Genomic DNA, 12,468 nt, shown 5'->3' with positions numbered 1-12,468 from the left:
CCCCCCCCCCCCCCCCCCTCCAAAAATGGTCTGCTGCCACTGAGGTCCTTGCGAGGTCCCTTCTAGCCCCCAGTGAGTCAACAGATGGATTCAGTGTGTCAGCCTGCTCCATCCATCCTGGGATGGCAAATGGCCTCCTCAATGCTGAAGGCTTCTGCCTTCTCTCTTTGCAGCCTCATGTGGTAATGTGGTTCTCCTTGTGCCACAAATGAGAAGAGGGGTGACCCCTTCAAAGCTGAGATCCTACCAGGCAACATGGCCTCTTGCTGCCTTTATGGCACATCTGTAAAATGCTGCATTTGGCAATGGATATGGAGCTGCTGGGCACCTCCAGGATGTGATGAACCCATGGCCTTTCACCAGCTCCCATGGCCTTTCACCAGGGAGGGGACTTTTGGATGGCATAAAAGGCAACCGAGCACCCTAATCCCACAAAGCCAAAGGGTCCTGGGTGTCCAGCTGCCCTCTGTGCCCTTAAAGGCTTCCCCTAGGTCCTTGGAGGAGACTGTCCCCTTTGCTTCCCACTGTAGCTGGGACCAGAGCTTGTCTTCTCACCAGAGCTGGCCACCTTCCCTTTTCCAGCCAAGCAAATCTGAGACTGACAGTGAGGAATACAGGTCCCAGAACGAAACGGAGACGGACCTGGAGTTCGAGGAGCAGGATGGGGTTGTCGCGCTGAAGGAATCTCCCAATCCACAGGTAGTGGCGGCTGCACAACCAGGCCACGGGGCACATACAATTGGGCCACACAGTTGCTCCCAAGCTAGTTGTCACGTGCTGCCAGGTTAACGAGTCGTGGTTTGGCACGGCTGTAGCTCGGCCATTGCCTGTGTGGCTGTGGGAGCATGTGAAGCCAAGCATGGACCTTGGCTTCATTGGGGCTGGTCCCTTATGTCATTACCTGCTGCCCTACATGAACACAGCAAGAGGGTCCTGGGCCTTGGGTGGCTGCAACGGCTTGGGTCTCTGCAGTGGGTGGGCTGTCTTTCTAACCTCTGACTGACACTTTATGGTGGATTTAGTCCACCCCCAGAAGCACTGCCTGGTTCTCTGGGCAAGCTCGGCACCGAACTGAAGCCTGAGCGTGTGTCCTTGACTCTGCAGGTGAATCGGAAAGGAGAGAACGTGCAGGCCACAGCGACCAGTGGGGATGTCCCAGAGAAGCCAGCTATGCCAACCCATGGGGAGGAGGCCTCTGAGCAGCAGGCTGTTGCTAATGGTGGTGATGAGGTTGCCCAGGAGCAGCAGGCTGCAGCGAGCAGCAGTGGCAGCTGTGCTCGGGAGCAGTGGGCTCATGCGAGTGGTTACAGTGACAGTCAAGAGCAGTGGGTTGAACTGAGCGGTAAGGATGACTTCGCCCTAAAATGAATCCGCTCTGCTCCCTGGGGCAAGAGATGCAATGGGCAGTCTGCCCGCAAGGGGTGCAGCCATTGGCATGTCATCTAGGAAGCGGGTGTTCCAGTACCCTGAGGCCTTGGACGCATCCTTCTCCCTTCCCCTGGCTGCCTGTCAATGCAAGTGTGTGCTTTCAGGCTGAGCTCTTTCTGGGTCCTAGATTCCCACCAGTGGAAACTGCTCTTGTGATCACTTGAGCCACTGCATTGCTAGAGTGAGACTAGGCAGCTGCTGCTGAGAAGCTGGCTGCAGTGCCCCATGGCAGCAGGCTTATTCTACCAGCCTTGCTCTTGGTTGCTCTGCATGGGTGCATGCATGGGCAATGATGGGGTGGGCAGGCTCCAAGCTGCTAGTGACCAGAGGGGTGGTGTGAGCCCACGTGGGTATTGGGTGGGAAGAGTAATTGGAGCAAAGCTGTGGTGAGACAAACTGGAATTCCCTAATCCTAGTCTGCGGTTGAGTAGCTCTGACCTTGATAAGTTCCCTTCGCCTCCTTGCTCTCATCTTTCCCCCCTGGGTTCATACTGGTCCTTAGACATTTGACCTCCATCCCAGTAGAGGCTAATGCAAAATACATGGCCAGAAGGCCTTGAAGGGACAACAGGAAAACTGTAGCCCACCCTCTTCTTGCAGAGGACTCTGACCTTCCAGGTTCTCCTTCCCAGACCACTAAAGCTGCTTTTCCCAGCAGATGGGCCTGGCCCTCCCCCTCCCCCTCCCCAGGGTTTCCTGTTGACTTCACTTGCTAGTAGAAGAGGGAATCCATGATACTAGATGCAACCTATCGGCACATATAACTGCCACCTGCAGACTTTGACTCCCCAAAAAGTTACTAGATCCTGTGTGTCTTGCAAACATGGGGGTGTTAGACGGCTTCCCCCAGGGGCCTCCCTCTTCTGCCTACTAAAGCCATTAAGACCTAGGGGCTTTCTCTTCAGGAAAGCAATGGCTTATTAGGTGCCTTTCCTAATGTGAAAGGACCTCAAGCTCCAGAACAGAAGCGGAGGTTTCCACGGCCTTTGGGGTACACTCCTGCACTGGTGTTTGGAAATGCCTGACTTAAAGGATTGTCAGATCTCAGGCACACTTACTGCTGCCTGCACCTGCCTGGGCTGGATCCAAAGGGCTAGAGCAGAGCTTTCCAAACTTTTCATGTTGGTGACACACTTCTTAGACATGCATCATTTCGCGACACAGTAATTCAGTTCCGGGGGAGGGGCCAAGGGAAGCAGACGTGAGTAAGGGAGCTCCGCGGTGCCCTTCCGCAAAATTTTCTGTATTTCGCGCGACACACCTACACACTGCCGCCGACACACTAATGTGTCGCGGCACACAGTTTGGAAAGCTCTGAGCTAGAGCTACAGCATTGCTGGCTTATCAGACTTAACTGCCCTCTAGTCCCCAAACATGGATCTGTGTCCTGCTGGTAACTTGTATGGGATCCAGCTACTTCCCTAAATGCTCCCCACTCTCAACAGACATGCTCCAGAAGATGCACCCTATTACTAGGAACTGAACTTCCAGAGCACCCCGATTCATACTGCAGGGCCTGGAATCTGACTTGAGCAATTACTACAAAAATCCTTTGTCGCAGCCTGCAGTACAGCTCTTGGCACTGATTGCAGCCAGCAGGTGCACTGGAATAACTATTCTCCCCTCTTCTGTAGGATAAATGGGATGATTGCTCCCGGCCCACACCGCTGTCCCCTGCTGTGATGCCGAATGCTCTTCTGGCTAATTCTGCCCACTCGGTCCTGGATGAACCTTCTGACAAACTCGCACGTTCGTATTTTGAAATTGTTATAATAAAATATTTTTCATGTGAACCCAGAAGTCCTTGATTCCTGCCTACCCCAGGGCTGGCTATCTCGGTCATACAGCAGGTGGCATGATGGAGTTGCGGCCAAGTCCTCGGGGCGTGCGGCTGGGCCTCTTGCAACTTTATGCCAGGGTCTCTAGATGATGAATGCACTACTGTTGTACCCCTCGTATCACCTTGCTGTAGGAGCTGAGCACTTCAGTGTTTGAAAAGAGCATAGCAAGCTGTTTTCTGAGTCCCAGTGGAATAGCCTGCTTCCTCCCTTTCCTGCCCTGGAAACTGGCCAGTGGATGGTGAAGGCTTTGCATATATGGTTATTTGAAAGCAGGGCGGGAAGAGACCTCATGAAGTCAAGGCAGGATCATCCCTGACTAAATAATTCCAGCCACGGGTCTGTCCAACCTGCTCTTAAACTTGCATCTACCTCCTTGGAAGATTTTAAGGGGAGAAACAGGGCAGCAGCAGGTCTCGGTGGAGCAAGAGAAAGAGATGCTGTGTTGCATGAAGTCTCCAAGCTGGTGGATCTCATTAAGTGCCAGTTCTGGGCACTGATGCAGGGGTTATGTGGTGAGGCGCTCTCTGGCTTTTGAGCAGCGGCATTGATTAGGTGGCTGTGGTGGTCCCTCCAGACCTTGAAATGCATCCTTTGATAAGCACTCAGCTTAGGCCTGGCCCCTAGTGAGAAGGCCAGACCCTAGCAGGGCACACTTGCAGCTACATACTGGTTCTTATGCTGCTGGCCCCACTCTTCCAGCCAGCCCAGGCTCTATTGCAATGAATCCTGTTCAACTAATCCAGCTGAGTCTGCCAAAGCTTTTACCAGTAGAGCTCTGTTGGCAAAACTGAAATGTAGATGAGGCTTAGAGGTGATGATGGCTTCAAGTTATTTTCATACCCTCCCTTCATCCCTGGAGCAGCAGGTGTCGGGGTGGCGTGACCGGACTAAACCTCAGGGCAAGGTCAGCGGCAGAGCTGTGATCGAATGCAAGTGACCCTTGCTCTCGGCCCTGGGTGACTCTGCTGAGTGCTGCTCCAGGTGAAGCTCAGCATGGTGTCTTGCCCCTTTCTAATTAGTGAAGCCATTTCATCTGCCTGAAATAACTTCAGGGAATATTCCTCTCAGTGCAGCTCTTGTTGTCGGGCATAATAGCCCTGCAGAGGACTGAAATTATAGCCACAATACTCTGGCCAGCTGTAAAACAGCTGTGCTCCTCCTTGATTATTCTTTAAATAAAAATAATGGCAGTAAATCCTGGTGGCCTGATTAACAAATCCTTGTGCCCCCAGATGCTGCAGCCATCCCTACTGCTCCCTGGGGCTGGGCTATCCGCTCGGCTGGCTTGTAGAGCCTGCTTCCCTAATGCAGCCCGGAGCGGAGGGCCCATAGGGCACGAGTCCTTCGAGGTCTAGAGCAATGTCGCAGGAGCTACTTTGTCTATCTGGGGTTAAGCCTAGCCGTGCAACAAGGACTGGTATGTGCTTGCTGCAAGTCTGGTGAGGAGAGATGTGTTACTGTGCTCTTGGAGAGAACATGGGAGCAGACTGAGAGCATGGGATTGTCTTGCATGAAACAGATTTTTTTTTTTCTTGTGATGCTGAGCCCTTGGACCTCGCTGCTCTCAAAGCCTTCCAGCTATCCAAAGGCTTGGGACTGTTGGCTTCCAAGTAAAGGAGGGCCAGCAGGGATGCGCTTCGGAAAATGTCTTGCCTTGTAAGCGAACGCTTGGGCAGGGCAGGGAGCTCCGATTAAGTTGGGTGGGCTGGGTCTACCTTGTAAAACTCCAAAGGATATGGGGGGGGTTTGGCTGTATGAAGAGGGGCTGTTTGCAAAATAGGAATCTAGGTTCTGGGCTTTTTTGTGATACACCCTTCAAATAGGCAACGCCGCTTACCTGAACCTCTGCCCCTCCTGGCTGCAGCGTTGCACCAGTTCCTCTGGCAAAGAGCTGGGCTGCCACGTAAGGGGTGCAGCCAGCAGCGCCGATCAGCACCACTGCAGTTGCAGCAGCTTCTCCTTTAGCAAAGATTGTGCTATGGACTAGTGGAGCTGCCTTCTGTTCCTTCTTGGGGCCATAAATTCTGTGCACTTACGGCCTGCCGTCAACAGCCACATAATCTATGTAGCAATGAACCTTTTTAGCACCCTTCCCCTTCCCTGTGTCCTCCTAGACATAAATATGCCTCCTAGACAGCATTATCTGCCTGCACAATAGCAATGACTTCATTACCTCTGAATAATAATAATAATATGTTTCTTCTGGTTGATGGAGGAGCTGACATTGCGGGGCATGGACATTATATTGAGCTCTGCAGTAATTCAGTTGCTCTTGGTTTGCATTTAATGGCTCTCCTGCTCTTTGCAGCCGGCTTTTTTCAAAATGGGGCTTAATAATATATGTCTTCGCAGTGCACAGCTGTGAAAGAGCTTTTGGAAAGCTGGGTAGGGCTCCCGTGCTTGCTTCTGGGCCTGGTCTCAGTCCAGCGTTGTTAAAGAGGAAGCTGCCTGTTCATTGTTTGTGCTCTAGACCGTGTAGTGGTGACTTATGCTTCAAAATTGAACATGAGAGAGATGAGGTGCTGTGTTTAGGATCTTGGGGGTGCTGGGCTTCTCCGAGTCCTGTGCTCATCCAGCTGTTTTAGGGTGCTGGCAAATCTTCTTAAGACTTCTGCTAGCTCCTGGTAAAGGGAGATGAGAGCATGTCACACACCGCTGTATGGAGGGAGGTAAATGACCCAGGGGAGTAATCGCTGAATACAGAGCCTGCTCTGCTAAACCTCTTCCTTGAATCCACCTCCCTGAAATGACCCAAATAGGGGAAACTTATGCTGTCCAGTTATCTGCTGAGCTAGGCAGGATATGGGTTGGCGGGGGGCAAAATAAGTGCTCCGAGTCCAAGCCTCTTGCCTATATGCTTGATGTTGGCCTGGGGAAAGGGCGTGCTGCCTGTGCCCTGGCACTGTGCTTTGACGAGGGAGATAACGAGTCTAGATGCTGTTTGTGATTTGGATGCTACCTCATCTACGTGGTCCTGAGCCAGTCCCTTTCCCAGGCTCAGGTCCCCGTCTCTGGCATGTTGACCTTCCTGTGTGAAGCCCTTGGAGGGGTCTACGGACAAAGTGGAGTTTCCATATCAACTCAGGAAGGCTTCTCTGAAGGTGAAGGGAATTTGTTCATTCAGGCCCAGTCGATCCTCCTTGTCCCTGGAGACTTGTATTTGGAATCAGCAAGTCTATGCAGTGAGCACTGAAACCCCTTCCACGGTCAGCCCCTGGCTCTGGGGTTGGAGCTGTGGGCCCAGGAAAGGCTCTTTTATCCCATTGCTAGGGCCCTGAGCAGGCAGCCTCCCTCCCTGGAGCTGCACTGGTTCCTGCAGTGGCACAAAACAAGTACTGGAGTGGCTGCCAGCTGGGCCTGCCGGAGGGACGGGCAGGGGATAACGAGGCCTTGCATTTCTCCCTGGGGCAGAGAATCCTGCAAAACTATTGAATTGACTGTTCTAAATATGCACTTAACTGTGGCTCTCATTTAGATGTAATAGGATGAAGCTTCTACACCGCAGGCCTACGAACTCATCATTAAAAGGCTATTCATTGAACCGCCATAATTTGGCCACAGACTGGCTCACCAGGATGTCAGAATTACCCAGCGTTTGTTCAGTACTCAGCTGCTTTTCTATTAAATCAAGTCTCCCACAAGATGTTTCTCATGCTATCGTGCTCCTACCTCGTCGGTGGTGTGGAAGGAGGGGGTCTTCCCTTGGCACCACACGGGCTTTATTAGTTTTGGGTACTTATCTGGCTCCTCTCATCATGGTATCTGAGTAGCTCCATAGTCTGTAATGTATTGACCCCTCTGGGGGTGGGCAGGGCTACTGTCCCCCTTTATACAGATGGGGAGCTGAGGCATGGAAAGGTTAAGTGACTTGTCCAAGGTTGTATGGGAAGTCGGTGTCAGAGCAGAAGCCTGAACCTGAGTCAGCTGCTCCCTAGAAACTCCCAGGGGTCTCATTGATACAAGGAGGCAATGGTAAGTGGCTCGTTTGGCTTGGCCCATTGTAGGCTGAGGGCATGTCAGAGCATCTTTCAGTGCCATGTTATGACCACGGCGGGAGACGGTTCGTTGTATCTTTGCTCCGTGCTGGAGTAGGGCAGCAGTGGCAGCTGCCGCTGCGTGTTGCAGGGAGGGCAAGGAATTGGGAGCCCCTGTGAGCTACAAGGATGAGCCAGGGGTTGTGTCACCGTAGCAGCCTGGTACAAAGCTATTCTTGTCATATCTGAAAGTTTTCCCTCAATTCTTGTCAGTGCAGCACTGCCCGTGCTCACAGAGACGGAGGTGTGTGCCCAGCACAGTCACCTATGTAGACAGCCTGGCACGTGTGCACTGTGCACCTGCTCCAGCACCCCCAGAAGCAAAGCTCCTCTCCGCTCTGCCCTCCCCAGCTCCTTTTCTGCTCCTTCTTGCCCCTCCTTCCCCAGGGGTGCTCCTGGATCAGCTGTCTTGCTCCTGTAGACTACTGGTACTGGCTCCAGCCAACCCATGCCTTTTTCTTTGCTGTTCTGGTATGGATCAGTAGAGGGTAGCATCACCTTAGAAATCGGGTAGAAGAAGGCTGCTGCCAGGAGGGTGATTGTTTCTGCACCCTGCCCCCTCCCCAGCCGCAGGCATTGCAGGGGTGGCAAGGAGCATGCAGAGCGGAGGATGCAAAGTCCTGGAGTCCACTCCTTCTAGGCCAAGAGCATCTTGCATTTCTGCCTTTGTGTAGCCCGGGCTCTGAGGCTGCACCTGCAGCCTGCTGCATCACATGCTTGCATCTTGTCTCTCTGAGCCACAAGCAGATAAGGTTTGAATGTGCAGAGCAGCTCTGATGCAGTTTGCAATTGGATCCATCTGTGCCCATTGGCACCAGCCTGAATCCCTGCCCAGACCTTGGGCAGCCTGGTAACCCTGCCTTGTCTGCCCCTGCTCACGGTTTGCTGCCTGACTTTTGCAGATGCTGGGGCAGTGTATTGAAGGAGCCTAGTGCCACTGGAGCAGGTCACAAAGATCTCCACTCACAGGGGTCTGCAAACACCATCACTCGCCACACCCCACCTTCTGCAAAATCAGGGAATTAGGCCAAATACAGCTTCTCCACCACCCCACCCGGAACCAGAGATCTCACAGGTCCTTGTACCAGCCCCACTATGTTACAACTAGGACATCCAGAAAACCAACACCCCTATGATAGGGCTTTTGCTGGGATTATAGATTCATCAATGTTAGGGTTGGAAGGGACCTCAGTAGGTCGTGGAGTCCGAACCCCTGGCCTGGGCAGGAAAGAGCGCTGGGGTCAGACAACCCCAGCTAGGTGCTTGCCCAGTCTCCTCTTGAAGACCCCGAGGTAGGGGAGAGCACCACCTCCCTTGGAAGCTCCTTGAGATCATGTGACCCCAGCTGACTTCATGCCCCTTGGGCAGGGGCCTGGACCCGATGATCTTGTGAGGTCCCTTCCAGCCTGAATGTCTATGAAACCTATGAAAATCCTCCCCCAGGGCTGGCTGTGCCAAGGGCACTGGTGAAAGCTGCCTCACCTTGCCAAGCCCTCTCCAGTGGTAAGAGTGGAAGGGGCTCTTCTCCCAGGCCTGCTGCCAGGAGGCCCCTCCACCACCACACAGCCATGGGCTCATGCAAAAGGATGCCCTTCTTCCTGATGCCCCTTATAACCACAGTGATTTGTGGGTCCTGAGCTATGGGAAGGCAGGTGGGGGGCCCCCTCCCCTACAGTGGGAGAAGAGAAGCATCCCCTGAGAGAGAGAAGCTGGGGAAGGCGAGCGGCAGAGGGATGGATTACGGGAGGATGCGGAGGCTGGGAGGTGGGATGGGTTTCGGGGAAGGGTGAGGGACCGCAGCCCAGCAGGGCGACCCCCCTCTCCCAACAGAAGCTGTCAGGCGCCCAGGCCATCACAACCACTTGGGCAAACAGGTCCCCAAAAGGCTCCTAGTTAGCTATGAAGCTAAATGGGAAACAAATGCTTTAATTGAGGCGAAAATAATAGTAATTAGCGTGAGCAAATCCAATTAGGAGCTGCCAGCAGGTTACCTTGGGCCTGTCATTGGGAGCGCGGCGGCATGGGTGATGCACAATGCTGTCCTGTGGCCCACGTCCTAGAAACAGCAGGAAACGGGGCCACGGGATGCATCCTGCCCTCCGGGGGATGCCCTTCATTAGCAGCACCCCCTCTTCGGGGCAGGCAGACGGGGCTCGTCGCCCTGATTCCAGCGCCTAATTAGGGCAGTGAAACAGATTTGTCTGGGTCGAGACTCAGTCCAGCCTCAGCCTTTGCAGCCAGAAGCCTGGGCTTTCTCCATCGCTGCCAATTTCTCTCAAAGGACAAAACATCCCCAGAGGCTTCTGAGCACCAGCTACCACTCGCCAGCCCCTTCGTGCTGGGCCTTCATGGCAAATAGCCAGGTGCTCTGCACACTGGCAGGCCATGCAGGAGTGGGCTCTGCTGGGATGCATCGGCTCCAGCTGCTGTTCCAGAGGGACAGCATCCAGAGCAGAGAAACCTTCTGGACAAATAGTTGATGTGCCAAAAAGTGCAGTTGGAAGGCGAGAGAGAGACTATTTGCAGCATTGGGGAAATAGTTGGGGGTGAAAAACAAACTTTGAATAAGTTGAAACAGTTTCACCCCTTCTGGTGTCCCCATGCTTCTGGGCTTTGCTGGTTGCCCCACTCCCCATTTCTGTTCAATGGGTCAGGGTGTTTTTATGCCTCCCTCAAAGGTATTGGATGTTGGCTACAGCCAAGGCTGGGGATTTTGCTGGGACCAAAGCTGGAGTTTCCTGGCTGGACGGTCTTGCCTTCTCCACTCAGGGTCAGATCAACCCTATATTTGGGGTCAGGAAGGAATTGTATCCCATGGTCAAATTGGTACAGACTGGGGGGGGGCATGGCCCTCTGCCTGGCATCTCTTAGGAATATACTGACAACCTTTCATAGAAGCAGGACATCAGTTGTCGTGGTCCCCCAGCTTTACCTGCAGCAGGTTCAGATGTGATGTGTATTGGGCCAGGGCTGATGGTAGTTAAGAGATTAGATTATGGATTGTGCTGGATGGTTTGGATAGGGCTCATCCTGCCTCGGGCGGGGAGCTGGACTAGGTGGCCTCCGGACATCCCTCCCAGCCCCACTTCTCTACGATTCTATGATTGTACATGCAGGGTTTTGCTTCTTGCCAAATTTGTATTTTGAGGCTTAAATGCAGGTATAAAAATAATAAATGAAACTCCTATGAAAAGTAAACCTCCTTCCTCACCCTTGCCAGAATGAACCAAATGTTGGAACAAAACCTCCCTGGGGTTTTTGTTTGTTAATAAAATGGAAACTTTTTCTTTTCAGGTTGACCAGGAACCAATTTGTTTTCCAGTTTGGCCACTGAACCAAACCCCTCGCCCCTTGGCACTGCTCTGGCAGTCCCCCCTGACAGCACGTGGGATGTGCTGGTCTAAGCAACATGAAAGCCAGCCCAAGCCATCCTGAGTCGGTCCCTCGACGTAGCCCCTATGCACTCAGCAGTTATTACCACACTTGGTGAGAGCCAAGGTATGTATGTGCCACCTTGGCAGAAGCAGGAAGTTCCTGAGGTCTTGTGAGAAGTCCTCATTCCTATGAGATGCCCACTGAGATGGCACTGGTGCCAGGAACAGCCCCTCTGCACCCTGTGTGGGAAGAAAGACTGGTTCCTACATAGGTTGAACCAGCAGGACAGACCGTCCTTGAAGGCACGCAGCAAGAACGAAAGGCTTGGCACCCACAACGGTGTCCGTGATTCCAGAGAGAGGCATCCTGCTGAGAAGGAAGGTGGATATTTTCTGGGTGGGTGAGACGGTTACCCTGACCGAACCATCTGCCGCAGGCCAGATGCGGCTTCCTGATCCAGGCAGGCCGGCTGCCACGAGCGGCAGGGCCCTCCCCTGTGTGCTGCATCTTTCTGTGTTGAGCCAGCTGTCATGGGAAGTCCTGGGAGGTTTGTGCCTGCCCTGCACAAAGGCAAGGCAAGGAGGCTGCAGAGGATGTGGAGAAGCACCAGGCAGTTGGGAGGATAGTACAACAAAGCTAGAGAAGATGGTGCCTCGTGCACAGCTCACGCAGCAGCTGGAAGCCAAAATGTGAGTTTTAGACCTACAGCACCTCTGCACGTCCCAGCCTGGTGCCCCTCGCACCCGACCTGCTCCCTCGCTCAGGTCAATTTGAGAACAGTTGCTTTTCTGGTGCACTTGGCCAAGACCCCATCAGACTCTGGGATGAATAGGATTTCATCCTGGAGACCAGTGCCCTTGCCCTCGTCGCTGAGAAGGCCCTGCCCATGCAGGCAGCACCGGCCCCGTGCAGCTGTGAGGATGTCTCCATTGCAGCATCACCCAGTGATGTGGGGTAAATTTGGCCAGATGTATCTAATTTGCTGGCCTCCAGCTCTATAAGGGGCACAAGTCGGGTATCCCAGAAGCAAGCAATGGGCATGATGCAGGCTGGCAGAGGCTGGGCTTCGTGCCAGGGCTGCTGGGAGGTGGCAGCAGTTTTGTCAGGCACTAGCTGCTCCTGTCTGATCAGGCTGATGCTTTCCCATCGGCAGGTCCGGGCGAATCTGCTTCAGTGTAGGGAGGAGGGGGCCCTCCGCATCCAAGAGGGAGGGGAGGACATGGACACCTTGGTCGGGCTGGGGATGCTCTCCCAAAGGCCACAGGATCCTGCTAACACTCTGGAGCAGGGAATCACAAATGGTAGCTGTAGGAGGGTCCATGCAGCCCACCCCAGCTCGGGTGAGTCCCTGGGAGGCCTTAAGCACATGGTTCAATGGGCCTTAAGCGCATGGTTAAGGGCTTTACTTCAAAGAGGCGGTTTGCAGAATAAAAGTCACTGTGTCACAAGTAAAGGGGCTTCCAGTGCCTCGCCATGGAGAGGGGAGATGACTAGATCCCTTTCTGCGGTCCAGCCTCTTTGCGCTCACCCCCACACAGCATGCAGCTCCTTCTATTCGCTGGGCCCCTCTCTGCTCAGGACCAGGTTCCCAAGTGCTTCGTCCCCACAGCCTTTTGGTAGCGGTCCAAAGAGCTGTGCATCCCATGCGGGGAGCTTTTAAACCAACCAAACCTGGGCAGTTGTTCTGGAGCCCAGTGGGAGCTGAGCTCTTCTTCACTCCACCTGATGCTCATTATTGGACCACGGCAGCGTGGACCTTCCCTCGCGTGTCATTCCCCCCCTTCCTGAGC

At 53.7% G+C, this 12,468-nt stretch overlaps 1 protein-coding gene across 1 annotated transcript in view; it reads left to right on the top strand.

The window, feature by feature from the left end:
• LOC102378494 overlaps positions 1-10,754 on the top strand; it is a 14,958-nt gene extending 4,204 nt beyond the window's left edge. Inside the window, exons 5-8 of the mRNA XM_006035494.3 lie at positions 583-699; positions 1,105-1,342; positions 3,063-3,177; positions 10,598-10,754. Of these exons, the coding sequence (XP_006035556.1) occupies positions 583-699; positions 1,105-1,342; positions 3,063-3,067 (360 nt within the window). The 3' untranslated portion in view covers positions 3,068-3,177; positions 10,598-10,754. The remainder of the gene's footprint in view (positions 1-582; positions 700-1,104; positions 1,343-3,062; positions 3,178-10,597) is intronic.
• The last annotated feature ends 1,714 nt before the right edge of the window (positions 10,755-12,468 follow it).

The sequence above is a fragment of the Alligator sinensis genome, unplaced genomic scaffold (assembly GCF_000455745.1).
Source record: "Alligator sinensis unplaced genomic scaffold, ASM45574v1 scaffold1457_1, whole genome shotgun sequence".
In the NCBI taxonomy this organism is placed as follows: domain Eukaryota; kingdom Metazoa; phylum Chordata; order Crocodylia; family Alligatoridae; genus Alligator; species Alligator sinensis.
Note: the sequence above shows the minus strand (reverse complement) of the source record. Positions and strands in the feature narration are given on the sequence as shown.